The sequence below is a fragment of the Rhinoraja longicauda genome, chromosome 3 (assembly GCF_053455715.1).
Source record: "Rhinoraja longicauda isolate Sanriku21f chromosome 3, sRhiLon1.1, whole genome shotgun sequence".
In the NCBI taxonomy this organism is placed as follows: domain Eukaryota; kingdom Metazoa; phylum Chordata; class Chondrichthyes; order Rajiformes; family Arhynchobatidae; genus Rhinoraja; species Rhinoraja longicauda.
Window position 1 is genome coordinate 29,712,598 of NC_135955.1, and position 22,902 is coordinate 29,735,499.

The window sequence follows — 22,902 nt, forward strand, 5'->3', positions numbered from 1 at the left end:
AAATAAACTTGTCAAGCAGCCTATTTCTTAATTAACATATAAATAGTAAAGTCATGGATTTTTATTTTATATATATAAATATATATATATATATTAGGATTCACCTCCCCATCAACATTTTGATTCATGAGAACATTTTGTATCCGATGTGGTGCAAAGTAATTATTTTTTATTAAGTAAACCACTGCACTCTGTAGTGCAGCAATGCAGGCAGCCCTGTAGGTCCACTGACAGGATATTGCCAAATAAAGCCAGTCAATGAAACATTGCCTCTCACAGAATTAAAAGCAGCTGCTGTGTGAACAAACTTGCTTCCCCACTGACGCATCTTTTCCCCTCCCCTTCCTCACGTGCTCACAGTGATTTACACAGTCATTGTGCCTCAAGCCACAAAGAATGTTTTGCCCTTACAAAAGTCTTTGCAAGAGAACTTCCATCTGCAACTTTCTCCGTGGAGAGACCGCAATTCATTTCTGACATTCGGAAAAACGTTTTAGAATTAAATAAATCAAACTGCCTCTCAAGTTTGGGCACCAAAGTAGGAAATAGTAAGTTCCAATTGACTGCAGCCCATCCAACTTCAATGCAACTCGCTAAGTGATTGCATTGACTAACACTGACAATGGCTGGGGATGGAACGGGAGAGGGCGGGCGGTGGTAAATTAATTTCTGACCATTTGGGTTCTATCCTTCACATTGGTGTTTTAACTCAATGCACTGATATCTCACCAGTTGTAGCAGGTGGCACCAGTTAACTCTGAAGGGAGCTGATATATTTTCTAAACAACAAGATGCTGCATGTGGTTGAAAAGGAAAGAGCTCAGTGGTTAAACAGACTGGCAGTTGGCGTGAGTTCACGGAGACGATGGGCCGAATGGCCACCTCCTGTACTCCTCCTCCTGACCCTACATCATCACTCTGGACATCCATGAATAAGGCATCAACAAACAGGCGCACAGCAAATGGGACTCTGAGGGCTGCAGCATTTTTCATAAATAAAATCAAAACCACAGATATTCTTTGAAATCATGTATTCGCTTGTTTTTAAGAAAACTATGCATAGATGCATCAGTGTGATGGGCTGTTTCGAATTCAGTATCATTGTAGTTGTTTACAGTGATAACTCCTTAACGACGGGACAGAAGTAAATGGAATTGACAGCACTGAACCAGGTTTGGAGTATGGAGGTCCATCCTGTTCCATTTACCATCCAAAGTTGCACTTCCAGATCAGTACTGAGGAGGTGTTGCACTCTTAGAAGTGCCAGCTTCCAGCTCCATAAGCTATCTGGTCTGGTTCTTTCTTAATTCATTCCGTGTTGTTTTACACCCTGTGGTCATGGGTTTATTACGATGGTTGCGAAGGTGTGCATTACCTGTACCAAAGCTCTCCTCCCCACAGAGAGAGCATTTTCCAGCATCCATTAAATTCCCAAAGAACTTCCAACCTGTTGGAGTTTCATATACTGGTATCTTCATGGCTTCTCCCACCCTGCAAAAGCAAAACAAGGGGATTGCAGCTTTAGTGAAAGGAATGGTTAATATAAACCAGGGGATCAGAAGCTGACAAGTTTCAGCTCAGCCACAAAGACAAAGCGAACATTCCCAGCACTACATTGGTAGAGATGCTGTCTTTGGAAGTGGCATTAAATGGGAGAAAATCCTCTTGTCAGTGCTTTGAAGCACAGGCAATTATTTTTAGACTTTAGACTTTAGTGAAACAGCCCCTTTGGCCCACCAGTCACACACAGCAATCACCCATACACCAGCACCATCCTACACACTCGGGACAACTTTACAATTTACAGAAGCCAATTAACCTATAAACCTGTTTATCTGATGTGTGGGAGGAAACTGGAGCACCCAGAGAAAACCCTCACGGTCACGGGGAGAAGGAACAAACTCCGTACGGACAAGCACCTGTAGTTAGGATCGAACCCAGGTCTCTGGCACTGTAAGGCAGCAACTCTGTCACTGTGCCAATATGCTGCCCATTTGTTGTGTCTCAAACGACATTAATTTCCCAACCAACCTAAAGTATAGATTATCTCCTTGTTATTATTCATTGCTATACTCAAGTTATTTGCTAGGCATTTTATTTTACAACAGTGACTATAATAAAAAGATTTGTGAACTTTTACAATCTCAGGACATCCCAACTCTCTTCACAGCCAATGAAGTACTTTTGAAGAAGTCAGTCACCATGTAGAAAATACAGCAGCCATTTGGCCAAAACCAAGCCTTGGCAAAAAATAATTATTGATGTTGATTTACAAATAAATATTGGCCACTAAGGTATCTGTTCTGCACTCTCTGTAAACAGCTAGACCCTCCTCCATGGACAGTCTACATGTGCTCCTGCCATTGTTTACAAACTGCAGTTCAGAACTCAGTCACTGGAGGGACATGGCGTGTGTTCTACAACTGGGATGACATAAAATAGCTTTTATGGGTATAGTATGAATGGATTTATATATCACAAAAAAGGGAAGATAAAGGGTAGACACAAAAAGCTGGAGTAACTCAGCGGGTCAGGCAGCATCTCGGGAGAGAAGGAATAGGTGACGTCACTTGTGCTACCTGCTGCCTGTCCCACTGTTATTCCAGCTTTTTGTGTCTACCTTCGATTTTAACCAGCATCTGTAGTTTTTTTCCTAAAGATAAAGGGTAATTATTTTGAGGTGTTTCATGATTAAAGGAGTTTAGTTTAATTTAATTTAGGTATACAGTTCAGAAACAGGCCCTACGGCCCATCGAGACCAGCAATCCCTGCTGGAGGGACAGTATACTATTTTTACCAAAGGCACATTAACACACAAACCTGTACATTTTTGGAGTATGGGAGGAACCAGGAGAGCCTGGAGAAAACCCACACAGTTATAGGGTAAGCGTACAAACTCCGTATGGACAGCACCCATAGACAGGATCAAACCCGCGCTTCTGGCGTTGTAAGGCGGCAACTCTACCGCTGCACCACCATGCCACCACAAAATTATTTTGCATGTAATAGCTGATGGAGAGGAAAGTGAGAAAGCAATTCCACAAGTAAAGGGGACATCGTATTATAATTCGACGCAGGCTGTTGATCGGCTGTGCCAGGAAGCACGTCCTCACACAAAGAGCAATACAAATCTACAATCCCTCAAACAAAATGCTGTTGAGCTGGAGGTCAGTAGAACATTTCGAATGGAGAAGGGCATTTTCAATGGACAAAGAGTGTTGAGGTTTACATAATCAAGGTAAAGTACATGGATTTTAGATGTGCATGGGGCATTATCTAATTAAATGTTGAAACAAGCTCAAGGGACTGTAGAGCCTCCTGCTGTTTGGATGTGCTTTCCCCTCTGAGTACACAGAATTAATTGCTCCCTCACCTCACCACAGGAGGTGATCCATGTATTCTTTCCATCTGTTCCAAATCTCATTGAGATGCGAAATCATTCTGATTAAATGAACACTGCAACAAAAGGGAGAATTTTCCATTGCTATGGTGGAAATGTTGCCCGTTCAGAGTGGCCATTCAAAGTGCAGTCATCAGGCCATCAGGACTGTCAACTTTGATAACCCCAGAGACTAAATTTTTGTCGACACTTTTTGTGCTATGTTTAGTAACTTATTAACTTTATTTATATGCTGTAACTGTAATTATTTTTGTGCACAACCCGCAGGCATTGCCACTTTCATTTCACTGCACATCGAGTATGTGTATGTGACAAATAAATTTGACTTGACTTGACTTGACTTGTATCCACATGCCCTTTGTTCTTGCCATTGCCGTAGGAAGTTAAGTGCTGAGTTGAAATCAGAGATCGGACAAGTGACCCAAATTCTAACACTACAGAGATGAAACATTTCTCCTCAGAGTGGACACTCAGCAGCTCCTGCATCGTTGCCATGCTTGCATACATCATATCACACTGTCTGCCAGCACAGTGATGCAGCTGGTAGAGTTGCTGCTTCATAGCACCAGAAACCCAGGTTCGATCCTGACCTCGGGTGCTACCCTGGTGGAGTTTGCATGTTCTCCCTGTGGTCGCGTGGGTTTCCTCCGGGCGCTCCGGTTTCCTCCCGCTTCTCAAAGACGTGCGGGTTTGTGGGTTAATTGCCCTCTGTAAATTGACCCTAGTGTGTGGGGAGTGGATGAGAAAGTGGGATAAGATAGAAGCAATGTGAGCGGGTGATCGACAGTCGGTGTGGACCTGGTGGGGGACCAGTTTGCTTGCTGTATCCTTCGCTCAATCAACCACTTAGGGGGCTAAATAAAATAGCCCTCGGAGGAGCCAGAATGTGCAACAACCCCACTGTAAGCAGCAGTCCAGTTACAAGGTGTCTGATCATCAGAATAACCCCTGGGTACAGCCAGCACTAATGGTACAGTTGGTTGGCTGGATGAATCAGTGGAGATCTTCGATACTGCTCTACACTCACTGTCTGGATGAGTGGCGCATGGTGGAAGAGCAGGTCTCGATATTCCTCTCCACCTCACGTTCCTCTTTTAATAAGCTTCGTAAAATCTATCTCTGTCACCAACCCTTTGATCATCTGTTGGTCAGGTTCAGTGTCAAATTTTATTTGATAACATTACCACAAAACTCCTTTGGAATGTTTTCCTATATTAAGGACATTATATAAAAAAACAAGTTGTAACTGCTGAGTGCAAGGAGATGAAACCCTTGAGAAATCTCTCTCTGACCTCGGAGGTGAAATTGGCCAATGTCTGCTCATCCCATTGTTCCTCATAACACACAAATAAACACCACAAACACCACCCCTTCACTCTGTTCAACAATCTAGCAACATTCCTGGAAGGTCCAGTGTTGTTTGATCATATTTGATTTAGAGAAAGCAACCCACATATTGGCAGTGCAAAACCTTAATGCACTGCATGTTGGGTTAAATCATTGCGGGAGGAAATTACAATATGTGGCCCTTTCTGACCTGACTTGGGATAAAAGAAATGTTTTGATTTTTATTATTTCCACATAACTCAAAAGTGAACTTAGTCCACTCTTGGCAAGTGGAACCAAAATCTGCTTCTCTTTGTTTTGTTAAAACCTCCATTCAAACTTTTGTGAAGTGTCACCTCTCAGTTTAATTTTAGCAGAAAACAGTCAGGTTTGACAATATCAACCGATAATTTGGACGCTATTCATTAATAGAGCCACAATCACGCTTTTGTTTAGACCAAAAACATTTCTGGACATTTTGATGTTTTTTTTTGAAGGACGCATTTGGTCAATCACCAACTGTTGCAGCTCCACATCACAGAGAATCAGTCAGGTCAAGAGATCTTGCTTGCAGCATATGGACGAGATTAATCCTGGGCAATTCTAGGAAATAGAAGTGGGAGTGGTGGTGGTGCAGAGGGCAGGGGAGGTGGAAGGAGTGTCTCACATGTGTGAGACTGTGAGTGTCTGTCAGTGGGTGTCTGTGGATTAGGGTGAGTGTGTGGCGTGAGCGAGCGGGCAGCTCTGAAGGCAAAGGTGAGGCGAGATCCCCATTAGGCTGATGATAGAATGAAACAAGAACGTGAGGCCAAAATAAAGAGGAGACAAGGCCCAGTGTCTGATTTGTCCTTGTGCCCTTAGTTCAACGTCCCCAGGATATTGACGGTTGGGGTCCTGTGATAGTAATAGTCAGAGAGGGGTGATCTGTTGCTCTCTTGTTGAATATTCCTTGCCAGTTTGCAGGGACATATGCCAAGACAAACATCAAGTGTTGCTGGAAGATCATCAACTCTGTGAAAGATGCACTTTGGTCTGCTTGAAGCCTGTTGCTCTAATGAGCAAGTGTAATGAGAATTCCATAAGGGATTGCTGGCATCTGGCACATTGCAGCCTGCAGGAGTACATGCTGAAGGATGCACTGAAGCTTGGCACAGCCAATGCAAATGCTATGTGAGAGGAGGAACTACAATCTAAGGTCCTGTGGCCACTTGGCACTGAGAGGCAGGGCCTAGTGTAACAGCCCCGCGAACACAGCCCAACAACGGCGGCACAGTGGCGCAACGGTAGAGTTGTGACCTTACAGTACCAGAGATCTGGGTTCGATCCTGACTACTGGTGCTGTCTGTATGGAGTTTGTACGTTCTCCCCGTGACCGCATGCGTTCACTCTAGGTTCCCGTTTCCTCCCACATTCCAAAGACATACAGATTTGTAGGTTAATTAGTTTCAGTAAAAATTGTCCCTAGTATGTAGGATGGTGCAAGTGTACGGGGATTGCTGGTCAGCCATAGGGCCCGTTTCCACGCTGTTTCTCTAAACTAAACACAGAGGGTATATTGTTTAAAATGCTGCGGAAATGGCTTTGGGACTTTGTAAATGGAATGGATGACACTATGAATATATCGACTTGATACCATGTAACTAAAGAATGTATCGATTGTCTTACATTTCCGGCATACTGTTTAGTTGAATGACATTTATTTTAAAAATGAAAGATTACCTGCTACTTATCAGCCCATTCCTAAATGTTGTCCAAATGTTTTACCTGCAGGTTGATTCAATATCTAGGAAACTGTGAATGGAACTGAACACTGCACAACCATCAGTGAACATCCCCAGGTCTGGCTGTATGGTGGAGCTACAGCAGCTGAGGATGATTAAGCCTTAATTTAAAAGCTCCATTCTTCAACAGTGATATATTGGCTCAATGCATTGGTTCTACTTGAGAGCCTTGTCCACGGAATGATAGGATTTGTGTCCCAGCACTTACTGTAGCATGAATTTGAGCTCATCTAAATCCCGCTGCCCAGTCTCGTAACTCATGTGAACCCTCCATGTCTGTGGACAGTGACCTACAGTGGCTATAGGTCTGGCAAGGTCTTGACTTTCAAAATGGCATTCAAATCCCTCCATGACATAGTCCCTCCCTATCTCTGTGGTCTTCTCCAACCCTCCAGGATCGGTATTCATCTAATTCTCATTTATTTGTCTCCCCATTTTCATTTGGTGGCTACCTCTAAACTCTGGGACTAAACCTTACTGCCTCTCCCTTCTCTGTTTAGACATTTGTTAGCTCTACCACCTCCATCGAGCCTTTGGTCATCAGTCCCAATGTCTGCTGAAGTACCTCAAAGTCACATTTACTTTGGCAGCATTCTTGCAAAAAACTGGTGTATGAATTTTATTTTTAAATTGAAAGAATGGAAAGCTGTTTTCACTTTTATTTCCTACCTAAAAAGCTGTAGACCAAATGCAGGTCACTAGGACTAGTATAGATGGCCGGCATGGAAACAGCAGGCTGCAAGAAGACCTGTATCTGGCCTGTATGATGCTCTGACATTCAATGTTTCTATTTTATTTTATTTTAGTTTCTGATGGATTTCTTATGTCAGATAATCGCAATGTAAACACAAAGTTAGTGCCCTGTAAATGTGCCACTGAACATTAACCTCATGCAAAAGATGAATTAAATGAAAAAATGCCTCTCACAGCTTGACATCATATTGTATGCCTTTCATGGATGAGAGGGAGCACTGGTTGAAATTTACGAGTCGTCCTTAAATACAGGAGAGGTGCCAGAAGACTGGAGGGTGGCAAATATTGTACATCTTTTCGCAAGGAAAATGCTGGGAACTATAGGCCAGTGAGCTTAACATCTTTAGTTGGTAAGTTACTGGAGAGTATTTTGAGGGATAGGATATATAAGCATTTGGATGGGCAAGGGCTGATTAGGGATAGTCAGCATGGTTTTGTACGTGGGAGGTTGTATCTCACAAATCTGATTGATTTTTTTGAAGACGTGACCAAAAAGGTTGATGAGGGTAGAGCTGTAGATGTTGTGTACATGGACTTCAGTAAGGCATTCAACAAGGTTCCGCATGGTAGGCTGCTCTGGAAGGTTAGATCGCATGGGATCCAAGGAGAGATAGCTGAATGGATAGCAAATTGGCTGCATGGAGGGAAGCAGAGGGTAATGGTGGAAGGTTGCTTTGGATTGGACAGGATAGATGCAGGAAAAATGTTCCCGATGTTGGGAGAGTCCAGAACCAGGGGCCACAGTTTAAGAATAAGGAGTTGGCCATTTAGGACTGAGATGAGGAAAAGTTTTTTCATGCAGAGAATTGTGAAACTGTGGAATTCTCAGCCACAAAAGGCAGTGGAGGCCAATTCACTGGATGTTTTCAAGAGAGAGTTAGATTTAGCTCTTCGGGCTAATGGAATCAAGGGATATGGGGAAAAAGCTAGAACAGGGTACTGATTTTGGATGATCAGCCATGATCATATTGAATGTGTACAGGGATCACGTGTACAGGGATCAATGATCGGTGCAGACTTGGTGGGCCGAAGGGCCTGTTTCTGCGCTGTATCTCTAAATTAAACTAAACTAAAATTTCACTGTATCTCAGTATACGTGACAATAATAAACTAATACCAATTCCAATGCTTCATACGCTCTATAGTGAGAGATGCATTGGGGAAACTGCCGTTATTCTCCTTAAGACAGAACTGGTTAAGGGGAGATTTAGTTGAGGTGTTTAAAGCCATGAGGCATTTTGATTAAAGTAAATAAGTAAATGATTGCAGTGACAGAAAAGTCATAGCACTTTGATCTGTACCGCACTGTAAAAGACCCTTTGGCCCAACTTGTTCATGTCGACCAAGTTGCCTAACTAAGCTGGTCACTGACCTGCGTTTGGCCCATATCCCTCCAAACTTTTCCTACCCATGTACCTCTCAGAGCGTCTTTTAGATGTTGTAATTATACCCTCCTCTGCCACGTTCTCTGGCAGTTCATTCCAGATAGGTACTACCCCTTGCGTGAAAAAGTTGCCCCTCAGATCACTTTGACATCTTTCCCCTCTCAACTTAAACCTATGCTCTCTAGTTTTAAACTCCCTTACCCTGGGGAAAAGGCTGTAGCTATTCACCTTATCTATGTCCCTGGTGATTTCATAAACCTCTATAAAATCACCCCTCAGCCTCCTATGCTCCAGGGAAAAGAGTTCCAGCCCAACAGGCCTCTCTTTATAACTTAAACCCTCTAGACGCAGCAACATCCTTGTAAATCTTTTTTGCATTCTTTAGGATACAGATTTAAGGTGATTGTAAAAAGAACGAGACAGGAGATGAGAAATTGTTGAGGAGAATACAGTGCTCTCGCGAAAATTACCCAGGCTGATGTTATTTATGGATTATGTGCTATATTATTTCTGAAATGGAATCTGAAACTTGTTTTTTAATTATAATTGTTAAGAAAGACGACTTGAACGATGGCTGATGCCATTTTAACGTTGGGAGAGTTTTCGGTAGAATTTTATTAATGCCAGTAGCAGAAAACTGACCAATCTGGATTTGGTTTATGATGCCCAATTTCTGCCTCTGCAGAGGTATGCAACTAGTCGAATAATGCCCAAGGCTGTTACCGTGGCTCTGGGGACTGAAGCCAGAGCAAATTGAATAGAATAATAAATGAGCAAAATCTGTTTCTATTTAAACAATTTTAGCATCTCTAATAAACATAGGAACAAGAGCAATTCTCTTGGACTGAGCCAGATTCAGTATTCAATAGGATCACAGCTGATATATATCCTAACTCCGTTGCTCACATAAGTTCCAAAGCCCTTGATAATACCACTATTTTACAGATAACTCTCAATCTCCAGTGTCTTTCTAACACTGGCACACCGTCTCACATGAAGATGATAGAGCAACTACCTCTCCCATTGTCCTGGGAAGTATGCAGCAGTAACGTTTCCTGAACCATATACAGCTCTATTAAAGGCAGAATTCATTATTATTAGTCATTCTGAGGATTTGGGATTCGTAGGCCAAGCCTGTATTTAATTGTTGTTCCCTAATTACCCATTTAGAAGCTGTGGGTGAGCTGCCTTCTTGAACTGCTGTGATCCTTTAAGGTGTGGATATACGTACAATGCCATCTTCTGTTTCTTCTCTCTTTATTATCGATTGAAACCTTGCAACTCCATCCCTTATCCTCTGTAACTGCTCCTGCCTTCAACACTTTGCCAGACCCTTTATTCCATCATTCCCTCCGCCTCTGTGCATCAGCATTTAAACCTTAGCTCTTACTACCCTGTCCTGCCAAAAGATCATTGACCTGAATGCTAACTGTTTTTCTCTCCATGGATGGTGCCTGCGTATTTTCCACCACCTCTTTTTGTTCTAAATTTGTGTGTTTAATTTTTTAATATTAAAAATATTAAGAATATGGCATTTCTGACTATGGGTTTCTAACGAGGAGTTCATCACTGGATTGCTTCTTAACTCTTGCTGCACCTAATTAAAGAAAAAAATGTTTTGTGTCTACAGGAAAAGAAACCTTAATTTTCCAATAGACCTTGTAACATATTAATCAGCTTCCATGTGCTCATCTTCAAAAACAAATTTGGTAAAGAAAAATGTATTTTTAATTCACCTTTGAGAACCTCAAAGGATCAATAGTATTTTATAGAATATAATTTGTATTGTATGTGTTTCTGTGTACATGTGTATGTGTGTGTCTTTCTTCTGGTGTTATGCCTTCTCATTGTGTCCTCTAATTATCCCCTAGATCTCTGCTTTTGTTCCTGGCAGGTTCAAACACATTGCATTGGACTGAGGAAGAGAGCCCACACATTTTGGGGAGTGAGGCACAGGGTTTAGTTTAGTTTAGAGATACAGCGAGGAAACAGACCCTTTGGCCCACCGGGTCCAGCACGACCAGCAATCCTTACACATTAACACTATCCTACACACACTAGGAACAATTTACACATACACCAAGCCAATTTACCTACATTACTGTACGAATTTAGAGTGTGAGAGGAAACCGGAGATCTCGGAGAAAACCCACGCAGGTCACGGGGAGAACATATAAACTCCATACAGACAGTACCCGTAGTCGGGATCGAACCCGGTTCTCCAGTGCTGCAAGCGCTGTAAGGCAGCAACTCTACCGCTGCGCCACCGTGCCGCCCACTGTAACCGCATGTTACCACAGTAATTTCATGAGAACAAAGGTAAGGAAACTGTCTGCTGACATGCATGCTGGCCTTCAGAAGTCAATGACTCCAATGACTGTTGGTGATAAAAGCTGAAAGGTTGTTACTGGGATGAAGACAAAGGTGCTCAACATCAAGACAAAGACCAACATTGGTTATTGAACGTTGAAACAATGTATGAAACAGGAAATGTACAGCAGGGATCAGATTCTACAACTTGAGTCTACATCCAGGGTGTCAGTGAGAGGAGAAGGGAAGGATCAAAGAGGTTAACAACAGCACCAGGATAATTTTGAAACAGAGAAAGACACAAAGTTCTGGAGTAACTCAGCTGGTCAGGCAGCATCTCTGGAGAACATGGATTGGTGACTTTTTGGGTCGGGACCCTTCCTCAGACTGATTGGATAATCATTCCAATAATGTTGGATAATGCTGCTATACTCTGGATGGATCATCGACAATACTTTGTTACTATTTTCATGAAGAAAGTGAAGTGATTCCAGATTGAGTTGAAGCCCATCAGCCATGGGCTTATGAGAGCCCGGTTCAAAGGCAAAGCAACATCACCTGATTCAGTATGACACTCTGCCAAATAACAGCGAGGAAGAAGCAAAGCGCAAGTTCTACCTCACACCATAGGTAGAGTTGGACAATGCGTCCCATCATCACCTAACTCACCGTGGCAGAAACGTATGCCAAGATGAACAACACTAATAGAGCAATGGGAAGTTGCAGACGTGACATTGTGTTTTAAAACTGAAGTAGACTTGTTGACCTCGGCAAAATGAATGTTATTTCAGCATGTTGAACTGACCTGTTAACAGAGATAAGAACTAGACTGATGATCAATAGCAAATGGGCACCTTCACTAAGAGATGTGAAAGTGAGAAGGCAAGCAGGGACCATGCCTCTTGGCAACCTCCATCAAATTAAGTCTGAGAAGTGTGTATCCACCAAACATCGTCATAACATGACAATGATGAACTAGCGCACTCTGAAATACAGAAAGTCTTCACTTTGTAGTTTAAGAACAAACCAGAGGAGGGAAACATAGCTGACAAACAAGTAAGACAAGAGCAATTTATAAACAAAATTGTGAAACTTGTTTTGATGATGTGAAACAAGAAAGGAAGAGATGGATTGCATCTAGTGCATAGAATGCTTTAGAAACTAGACAAGCCCTGAAGAAAAGGTAGCTAAGCACACATTCTAAGGGCTTAAAGGATAAACGGCACATGCAGTAGAGCAGGGCACATGGGATTATAGGAATGGCCAAATGACCCTATGCCACACAAACAGCAATGCAACTGGCAAACAGGGAGCGATCAACAAGGTGACCCAGATTACTGGCGTAAATGGTGGCTGTTAAAAAATATACTCATCAGGGACAAACAAGGCCACCCTCAGAAAACAGTCCACTGCACTGAGGATTTCAAAGAGCTGCTGAACAAGAAGCCATGTCCAGAGGAAGCAGTCATTCCAGAGCTTGAAGATGCTGATATCAACGCATACAGCCCAACAGATGAAAGCATCTAGGTGAATGGATCCGTTAAGAATAAGGGGTAGGTCATTTAGAACGGAGATGAGAAAAACAAATGTCAGTCAGAGAGTTGTAAATCTGTGGAATTCTCTGCCTCAGAAGGCGGTGGAGGCCAATTCTCTGGATGCTTTCAAGAGAGAGCTAGATAGAGCTCTTAAGGATAGCGGCGTCAGGGGGTATGGGGAGAAGGCAGGAACGGGGCACTGATTGAGAATGATCAGCCATGATCACATTGAATGGCGGTGCTGGCTCGATGGGCCGAATGGCCTACTCCTGCACCTATTGTCTATTGTCTATTGTTAAAATGGGCAAGGACAATATCAGTGCAAAATTTATGGTGAGAGCTGATTTAATAGAATTTATCCTAGCCCTCTATTCACATACGTTTTAGAAAAGGAACAAATCCCAGGTGAGAGGTCCAATAAAGTTTGTAGCAAAGATACCCAAGAAAGGAGCACTCAGTGATTGTAATAATGTGCACTTTTTATGGCTGTACGTGCCGGTACATTTTATTTTGTTTCCCATATGATATATAGGTTTATTAAACCTGTGTACCGACACCTTTTTGTCCACAAAAAAAGCACTGGCGATACCTTTCCTCCTATTACACTCTTATCTGCAGCATGACAAACATTATGTAAGACTCTGGCCAGTTTAAATCAAAGATGGTGCTGTTCTGAGAAAAAAAAAAAAAGCCAGGTTTCAGAAACAGCTCAAGGGAACGGATCAGCTCTTTCATCAATTAAACATAATGAACTACGTTGAGAATGGCGATGACACCTCTACCTAAACCTCATGAACTTCAACAAGGCTTTTGCTGCATTTACAGGACAGGTCCTGTGGAATCCCTCTTCACACAATCAATCTCCACAAAGGCTTCTGCTCCACTTTACATGCAGCGTTGATGACAGTGAGGTCTGGTTTGAAATGAAAATGGGAGCCGGTCAAGAACATGCCCCGTCTGCAATTCTATTTAAAATTGTCATGGTTTGTATATCGTGGAGTACAACAGAAGACATTCCAAGGAGCATCTGAAGGAAGCCCATCTCATCCCTTACAGGCCATGGTTATGAAGATGGACCACTCCCCCATCACATCTTCAACAGCACGTACGTGTACTAAACAACTCAAATTGTTACATAGAACATAGAACAGTACAGCACAGGAATCGGCCCTTCGACCCACAATGTCCATAATGCCAGGTTAAACTAGTCTCCTCTGCCCGCATGTGTTCCCTATCCCTCCATTCCGCCTCTGAAAAAATCCATGATCACTTTTGACCCAGGATCAAGGATGTACTGCCACAGAGCAGCCGAGAGGATACTAGTGGCAGTAGATCCTCTACCAGGAGATGGTTGTCCATGAGCTTTGGATGGAAGTCTATTCCACCATGAGAACAGCGATGAGACAGACACCTGAAGGCAGCCACACCGGGCCATCTGAAAACAACATGATGAAGAACTGTGGAAGCCGAGTTGAACAACCGAGGCCAGAACAACCGAAGCCAGGGTGGGGGCTATTGAAATATTGCTGCAAACATACCATAATGGTAGAGCTCTGGAACACTATGTGCAATGTTCGTGCATGCAGGGGTGTGTGTGTGTGTGTGCGCTTGTATGTATTGGTGTGTCCATTTATGTCTGCATGTGGAGTTAAGAATGGATGAGACTTACCTATCTGCACCCTGCAATTGAATAACCTTTTAGCGGCCACTGTCTAAACTATCTCAGTGGGATACTGGATTGATTCAGCCTTCCATGAACTATGAAAAGACATGAATCGTACAACACATACTTAGGCCAGTTGGCTCTTCGCGCCTGTGACAGGTTTATGCTCCACATGGCACTCCTCCCACTTCTCTTCATCTCCCCATATCCTACCATTCCTTTCCCCTTTAATCCATCTTTGTTACTCACCTTAACCCCTCCCTGCGGCAGTGAGTTCCACATTTTCACCCTCTCTAGGTGAGTTCTGGGCCTAATTCTGCGTGCATTGTTCACAAGCCCCATGAATGTTACAGCAACGTTACAGTGCCCCATGTCAATGTTAATTTAGTTTGATTAATGAGTTGAGAGAACCAAGAATGCTCTGCCTCGCTAATTGTTGAGAATGGAGGAAAGAACTGTAATTGTGACTGAAATGTGCCAAGAATAACATACAGTCATCACTTTCATCAATATGATCATCTTCTATAGATTGCCTTTATTTAGAGACTCCCATTTTAGACTTTAAAGTGTAGAAATACAGCACGGAAACAGGCCCTTCGGCCCACATCGACCAGTACACCAACACTATCCTACACACTAGGGACAATATACAATTTTACTGAAGCCAATTAATCTACAAACTTGTCGGTCTTTGAAGTGCGGGAGGAAACCAGAGCACCTAGATAAAGCCCACACTGTCTCTGGGAGAACATACAAACTCTGTACAGACAGCACCGGTACCATGATCGAACCCAGGTCTCTGGCACTGTAAGGCAGCAACTCTACTGCTACGCCACTGTGCCGCCCTAACGTTGACATCCCATTGTACTTTACAATTAAGAACTTTCAATCACTATTGTAATATAGGAAACACAGTGACAAATTAGTACACAGCAGATTCTCACAACTGCAATGCAATGATGATGTGGGATGAATATTTGCTCCAATACGGCCAATTAGGATGGAGATGAGGGGAATGTCTCCACTGAAGTGTCGGCCTGTATTTTGTGTTCAGGGTTCATGAACCCACAACCCCGTGCTGCCCACAGCCAGAGCTGACACTTGGTTTAAATCAGCCTTTGAAATGTCCTGCATTACAACAGTGCACTGCAAAAGTACTTCACTGGCTGTAAAGTGCTTTGAGGCACTCTGAGGTCATGCAAGTCACTGCAGAAAAGCACGTTCTTTATTTCCTTCTCTATTACGGCACCCTAAAACAAACTAAAACTTTCAATAATGACATTATCCCTTTAAGATAATCTGTTGTGCTTTGACGTGATTTTCCATGCATTCTTCATGAGGCCCTGATTAGCAATGAAACTAACTAGAAATTATTTATTGCACACAAACTCCCTGCAATTCCCCAAAAGGATATGGTGGAGACAGTCCTCGTTGTACTTTGTATCTCTAGGACGAAGACATATAATCCCCTGTAGGTGAAACTTTGTTTAGACAAAACGCTTGAGTTCAATTTGTTTTCTCAGAAGGGGAGGATGCAGTGTTTTCCTGAAGGGCTGTGATGGACATAGGCAGTGTCAGTCTCCAATTACTAGCATTCCCTTGCTGTGTGGAATTATTGCAGCAGTGGGCTTGGCTTCACACTGCTCTGCCAAATATTCAGAAACTCCCATCGGACCAAAACATGTTTCTTGTTTCCATCCAGCTAATAATCTCGCTGGTGTTCTGCAGCTGGGGCGGGGTGGTGGAAATGAATGGGGGCAGGGAAAGCTGCACAAAGTTTAACTGCAATCTGTTCCTGTTTATTCGCATGCTGTCCTCTGTCTGTGTTGCCTTTCTTGCCAGGAATTCATTCGTTGCCATGAAGCAGCTCAGCACAGAAGTAATTTAGTACCGTGTGGCAAGCTACAAACTAAAATTTTGCAGTTCTTAACGTAATTCTCAGAACACTATATACGATAGGTTCAGGAGTGATCTGCATGTTCATTCACACCATGAATGACCCCTGCTCTCTCTTGCTGTCCCATCCCTTGATTCCCCAACCAATTGACCCCTGTCTTAAATTCACTCAGCGACCAAGCATCACCATCCTTATGGGAGAGAAAAGATTTGCAGCACTTTGAGGGAAGAAACTTCTCCTCTGCCTGTGTTTCTTTTTAGGCGGAGTCTCCAAATACACTAATGGACCCTACTTTCCCCACTGCCCTGCATATCTTGTGAAGAAGGTTCCCGACCTGAAATATTGCCTATCCATGTTCTCCAGAGATGCTGCATGACCCGCTGAGTTACTGCAGCACTTTGTATTCTACTCAAGATTTCAGCATCTGCAATTCCTAGTGTCTGCATATCATTCCTTATTCAAGTATTTATCCAATTGTTTTTTTGAATATATAGTTGAATCTGCTTTCGTCCAGGTCACAAAAAATCATTGTCCAAGTTTTTTTTTTCTTCTCCCTGTGTCTTTCACCGTTTATTTAAATTCGACATTTTGTCGTTCATGGTTGCAGCTCAAAGGTCAGAATCCAAAAATCAGCACCAAATCATCATCATTCTGGAGAAAGCAGTCCTACCTTGTGCTATTAGTGCAGCAGTACAGCAGTACAGCAGTAGTGTTATTGGATAACCATGCAAAGTACCTGAACCGTTGAGCAAGAGGCACGAGTTTAAATTCCAGCCCAGTAAAGTTGGAGAACTTTACACATCATTGAAATAAAATCTGAAATAAAAAGTTGGTAATGGTAACCTTGAGCATCAAAGTACGGGATTGTCAAATAGACCTGCTTGAATTACTGATGTCCTTCAGGAAAAATAAAGCTGCCATTCTTCGCTGCCAATGTCTGAGTCCAAACCACCCAATGTAGTTGAGTTCACATGGCCTTGGGGAAATTAAGAATGAACAGTAAATGCTGACCTCGTCAGCGACATCCGTATTCTGTGATGAGTTAAAAAAAAGATTCACTCTGTATCCTCTTTCCCCAGTATTATTCTAAGTAAACCTCCACCACGCACACTCCAAGCCCTTGATGTCTTTCCAGAAGTGCGGTGCCTGTGACTGGACATATCGTACATGTGTTTTTCCTCTGTACAGCACCATAAATGTGCCAGTCACTGTTATTTATGTGAGAAACTGTACAGCTTCTCCAGACATATATAAGCCGCAGCAATTCTCTATTCCTCCAGTGTTGGCTTCCTATCTCCAGGTTTTAATCAATCCAGCCTTGGCAGCTGTACAATATGCTGCCAGGACCCCAAACTCTTGAATTTCCTCCCTTAAAATTCTGCCTCTATACTTCTCCTTCTCCCCCTTCAATGTCTACTTTACACCATACCTTTGACTATGATTTGGGTATCTGTCGTAATATTCCACCTGGTTCAGTGACAAATGTCCTTCAGTGGTCATTTGGTCATCGAGGATCCTCACCATCCAGGTGATGCCTGGTTCTCCCTACCACTGTCAGGCAGGAGCCACAGAAGCCCCGAAGTCCCGCACCAGCAGGTTTAGAAACAGCTACTTTCCTACAACAGGTTCTTGAATCCAGCTGCACAACCCTAATCCTACCTCGCTATTGGAACAATATGAACCTCCACTTGCACTACCATGGACCTTTTTTTCTAATTGCATATTTTTGCATCAGTGTCTTGTTATTTTGTAGTCTTGTTCTATTCTTTTAGAATTCACGTGTAATTGATGTATCATTTATATTTTTGTATGTTGTCTATGCCTGTGATGCTGCTGCAAGCAGGATTTCCATTTCAGACAAAGAGTGGTGGGTGTATGGAACAAGCTGCCAGAGAAGGTAGTTGAGGGTGGGACTATCCTAATGTTTAAGAAACAGTTAGACAGGTACATGGATAGGACACGTTTGATGCGATACGGACCAAGTGCAGGCAGGTGGGACTAGTGTAGCTGGGACATGTTGGCCAGTGTGGGTAAGTTGGGCTGAAGGGCCTGCTTCCACACTGTATCATTCTAGGACTCTATTGTATGTGCACTTCACCGCTGCTATGCATATGGCAATAAACTCACCTTGACTTGTGTGGCACATAGGATGTTTTTACTCTGTTCAGTATAAATGTAAGAGCATTCTTAGCCTGCGGGCAGATCCCATAGAAAATAATGTATCCAGTTCCAGTTCCCAGATAGGTAAGCGAGAAGCCGAGAAATGCCACCAGAATCATTTCTAGCTTAAAGAACCGCAAAAGACTCAAGAGACATTGCATTAGAACATTCAGAGGTGAAACCAACATGATCACAACGAGGTGCTGGAAGAAGTTCCATTATTGGTCTTGGCTAACAAACAGGACATCGCGACCTGCCTCTCGGTTGGAGATATAAAATAGGGAAGCAAGACTGCTTGGTCCGGTCATGTTTTGCCCTTATTGGGCAAGGTGTAAATGATGGCATTGAATGGATGGTCAAATGTGCAATCAGGAACATTCACAGACCATCAAGGCAAAAGGATATCACATAAAGAATGTCATATAAAAAGCACTCAATATTAGACTGGGTATGAAATCTCGTTTCATCAGAGATGTCAAGTAAAGGTTCTATGGAACTCCAACTTTTACAAGTAACACCACACCTGAAGATAATTACTGTTTGATATATATATATATTTTTTTAACTTCAAACACCTCTTACTTTGTGGATTTCTGTACAGTTTGCATGTGTTATTTTGCATGCATTCAGAACATCATTGGAATCTGTCCAAATGCATCATAACGGCTGTCACCAGTTTAGAAATAAGTTTTTCCTCCCACGCACTGGTTTTTTTGTTCCTACGTGCAAAGGAAGCTTTGTGATGACTGTTTCAAAACTCTGGATGGAAACGATTTGTATTTGATGTTATATTTGCTCTGTTAATCATCACTGAAATATTGATAGGAGAACAATAATCACAACACCTCAAGGGCAGCACAGTGGCGCAGCAGTAGATTTGCTGCCTTATTGTGCTAGAGACCCGGGTTCAACCCTGACTATGGGTGCTGACTGTACAGAGTTTGTACGATCTCCCCGTGACCTGCGTGGGTTTTCTCCGGGTGCTCTAATTTCCTCTCACACTCCAAAGACGTACAGGTTTGTAGGTTAATTGACTTTGGTAAAATTGTAAATTGTCTCTAGAGCGTGTAGGATAATGTTAGCGTGTGGGGATCACTGGTCGGTGCGGACTCAATGGGCCAAAGGGCCTGGTTCTGCATTGTATCTCTAAACTAAACTAAACTAAACTACACAGGGGCCGGGAAGAGTATTAGTGGTCTGCATAGTGAGACATAGTGATGGATTCTAATGGACTAACAGACATGGGATGATGAGAGATCATTAGTGAAAACCAGGTGAGAGGGAACAGACCAGTGGTTATTCTGTTCCTACAGAGTAGCTGACTTTACAGAATACATTGCCTGCATGTCTAGTGTTTACGGGTTCCTGCCTTTAAGAGGGAGCTGGGATGGTTTTTGTCTGAATCGGATATCTTTTTAGACACCCTTTGATGTGCAGGATCCACTGGGCTGGATTCCTGGTGGTCATATGGAAATGACACAGAATAATTACTTTCCATTCCTGGCCCTGGAGCATTGGTGGGAGCAGATGGGAGTGGGGGGTCATGCAGTGGTTTCCCCTCGCGCCAGGTTATGAGGCAGCGGTGAGGTTCATAAATTCATGTTCATAAGTGATAGGAGCAGTATTAGGCCATTCGGCCCATCAAGTCTACTCCGCCATTCAATCATGGCTGATCTATCTCTCCCTCCTCACCCCATTCTCCTGCCTTCTCCCCATAATCCCCGACACCTGTGCTAATCAAGAATCCATCTATCTCTGCCTTAGAAATATCCATTGATATGTTTGTGGGGAATGGTTTGGAAAGATTGTAGATGTGGGGCAAGGGAGACATCTTTAATCATGATGAAAAGGCCATCATGTTTGAACAAGATTTTAGGATCCCAATCTTTTTCTGCCTTTAATGTCTGTCATTGCAAAGATTGCTGCATCAATCTGAACTTGCTTTCTGGTCTCGAGGCACATCCCAAAAGGGGGAAGGACAGCAAGAAAATGGGGATTTTGAGCTGGGGTTACCCATCCTTGCCCATGGTTGCTGCAACAATTCCAAGAGAGCACTTGTCAAGTTTATTTTACCCAGGAAAGGTGTAGCATCTGATCCCTATAGCCCGACATGACCTATTGCACCACAGGGAGGCTTGCTTAATGCTAATAAATTCCAAACTCAAAAGCTCACTGCTCCAACAGTCTGTAAATGGGACAGATAAAAGCAACAGTATGTAGCCTGCATGGATCAAAAGTGGGCCATCTGTTCCACTGGAACAAAAATAACTTGGTATTAAGTTGCAGGTCAATGCCATAATATAAAGCATAATTTTAAAATGCAGAGACATGCAACCCAACAAACCAAGCCCTAGATAGCAAGGCAGCGTTTGACTGAGTGGAACAGCAAAAAGCTTGAGTAAATCTGTAATCAAGATCATCAAGAGAAAAACTCTTCTCTGGTTGGAGTTAAACTTTACACAAAGGAAAAGGAGGGTGGTTGTGGTTGTTGAAGGTCAAACATCTCAGTCCCAGCATAGCCGGTAAAAGGTGAACACAGGCGAGGGGATTATTTGATACTAGACCAAGTGGACCCGTTGGGCCAAGTCTCTCCTGCATTGGTGGAGCACCCTCTCCTCCCACCTCCACTCCCCTCTTCCCCCCCTCCCCCGCCCCATCCCCACCCCCTCCTCTCCCCCTCCCTCCCTCCACCCCCTCCCTCTCTCCCCATCCCCCTTCCCCTCCCACTCCCCCCACTCCATCCTCCTCAACCCCCCTCAACCTCCCTCCTCCATCCACCACCCTCCCTCCCACCTCCCTCCCTAGGAGATAGATTTAAACTTTAAAATGTGAATAACTTCAAAAAATATAACACCAATTTCAATGAAACCTTCCACTAGCACCAAAGGGAAGACGGTGAGTAAGGTGGGCCTAAAATTGTTGCGCTATCGTGTACTGTTTTGGCTGTAGTTCAGGAACAAACAAACAAGAGTTTTAGCATATAAATGTCGGAAAGAACTGCAGATGCTGGTTCAAATCGAAGATAGACACAAAATGCTGGAGTAACTCAGTGGGACAGGCAGCATCTCTGGAGAGAAGGAATGGGTGATGTTTCGGGTCGAGGCCCTTCTTCAGACTTCAGAAAAATTTGGGGTTATTTGATAGGCAGATTGTTGGACCAAGTGATGTAACACCACATACAACTAGTGGTGTGACACCACATGGAACTAAAGGTATAAAACCACTTAGTACTGGACCCCATGTGATCTAACCTTGTAGAGGTGCCTACTATTTAGCCTGACATGCATCCGATGAGGCTCCACATGATAGGCTGCTCTGGAAGATTAGATCACCTGGGATCCAGGGAGAGCTAGCCAACTGGATAGAGAATTGGCTTCATGGAAGAAAGAGGATGATGATGGAAGGTTATTTTTTGGACTGGAGACCTGTGACTAGTAGTGTGCCTCAGGAATTGGTGCTGGGCCCATTGCTGTTTGTGGTTTATATCAATAACGGATAAGAATGTACAAGGCATGAAGAATACATTTGCAGATGACACTAAAGAAGGTGGTATCAGAGTTGGTAAGGATGGTTATCAACAAATACAGCAAGATCTTGATCAATTGGGCAAGTGGGCTGAGGAATGGCTGAGGAGTTTCATGCAGATAAGTGTGAGGTGTTGCATTTTGGAAGTCAAACCCTAGCAGGACCTTCACCATGTTAGTGGTGTAACACCACATGAAAATAGTTGTGTTATACTGCATGAAAATAGTGGTGTGACACTGCATGGAATGAGTAGTATAAGACTGCATGGACCTGGAGCTGTAATACTGCATGAAAATTGGTGTGTTTCACTGCATGAAAATAATGGTACAACTATTGCATAGTAGCAATGGTGTAACACATTATGGAACTAAAAGTATAACACTGCATGATACCAGTGGTGATACATCAAGTGAAACTCATGATGTGACAAAGAAATGAAACTATGGTAAAAGTACACAAGCAACTCACAGTATAATTGCACGTAGAACTCAGTTTAATTGCACCTGAAACTCTGAGTCTAATTCTACATGTAACTATTCCTGGAACCCAAAGTGTAGCTGACCTGAAATTTGCAGTGTAACTGTAAGCAACGGATGGTTGCTTTCTCTTTGCTTTCTGATCAACAGAACAAAAAATCACTAGCCCTGGGACACCTGCAAATCATTGCGGCTGTGTCCTAAAGATCATGTTGATTCTAGATCAGGCAAAAACAGATGTTTCCTTTCAGTGCAGCTAGTGCCCTCCAGGGTATCCATTTCATCCATTTTGATAATTAAGAGGCCTTCACATTGTGACATGTTTTGTATCATTGTGTCAATATTGCTGAGTAATTATAATTCTTGTTATTATCTTAAAGTGTTATTATATTGTACCAAAGAACACTCTGGGTAAAACCTATGTATACTACAGAAATATCCTCACAATCGCCCATCATACTTCAACAATATGCTCATTAAACTCTTGGAATATGCTAGCAATATCGCCAGAATAAGCTAGGAATACTCCTGGTTCTGCTTCACAATGTCTTTGAAATACTCTAGATATACCTCAAACCACACTGTGAAAATAACCTAGATATGCTCCAGATGTACTATACCCTATTAATGGACTAAAAATACCCTCCTGCTATCCGAGGAATAACTTAGAAATACGTTAGTTATACACTGT

At 42.9% G+C, this 22,902-nt stretch overlaps 1 protein-coding gene across 1 annotated transcript in view; it reads right to left on the bottom strand.

Annotated features, from left to right (window-relative positions):
• The window catches only part of pgm5 (phosphoglucomutase 5), a 117,871-nt gene that overhangs the window by 36,015 nt on the left and 58,954 nt on the right, over window positions 1–22,902 (bottom strand). Inside the window, exon 7 of the mRNA XM_078396898.1 lies at window positions 1,376–1,491. Coding sequence (XP_078253024.1) covers window positions 1,376–1,491 — 116 coding nt within the window. The remainder of the gene's footprint in view (window positions 1–1,375; window positions 1,492–22,902) is intronic.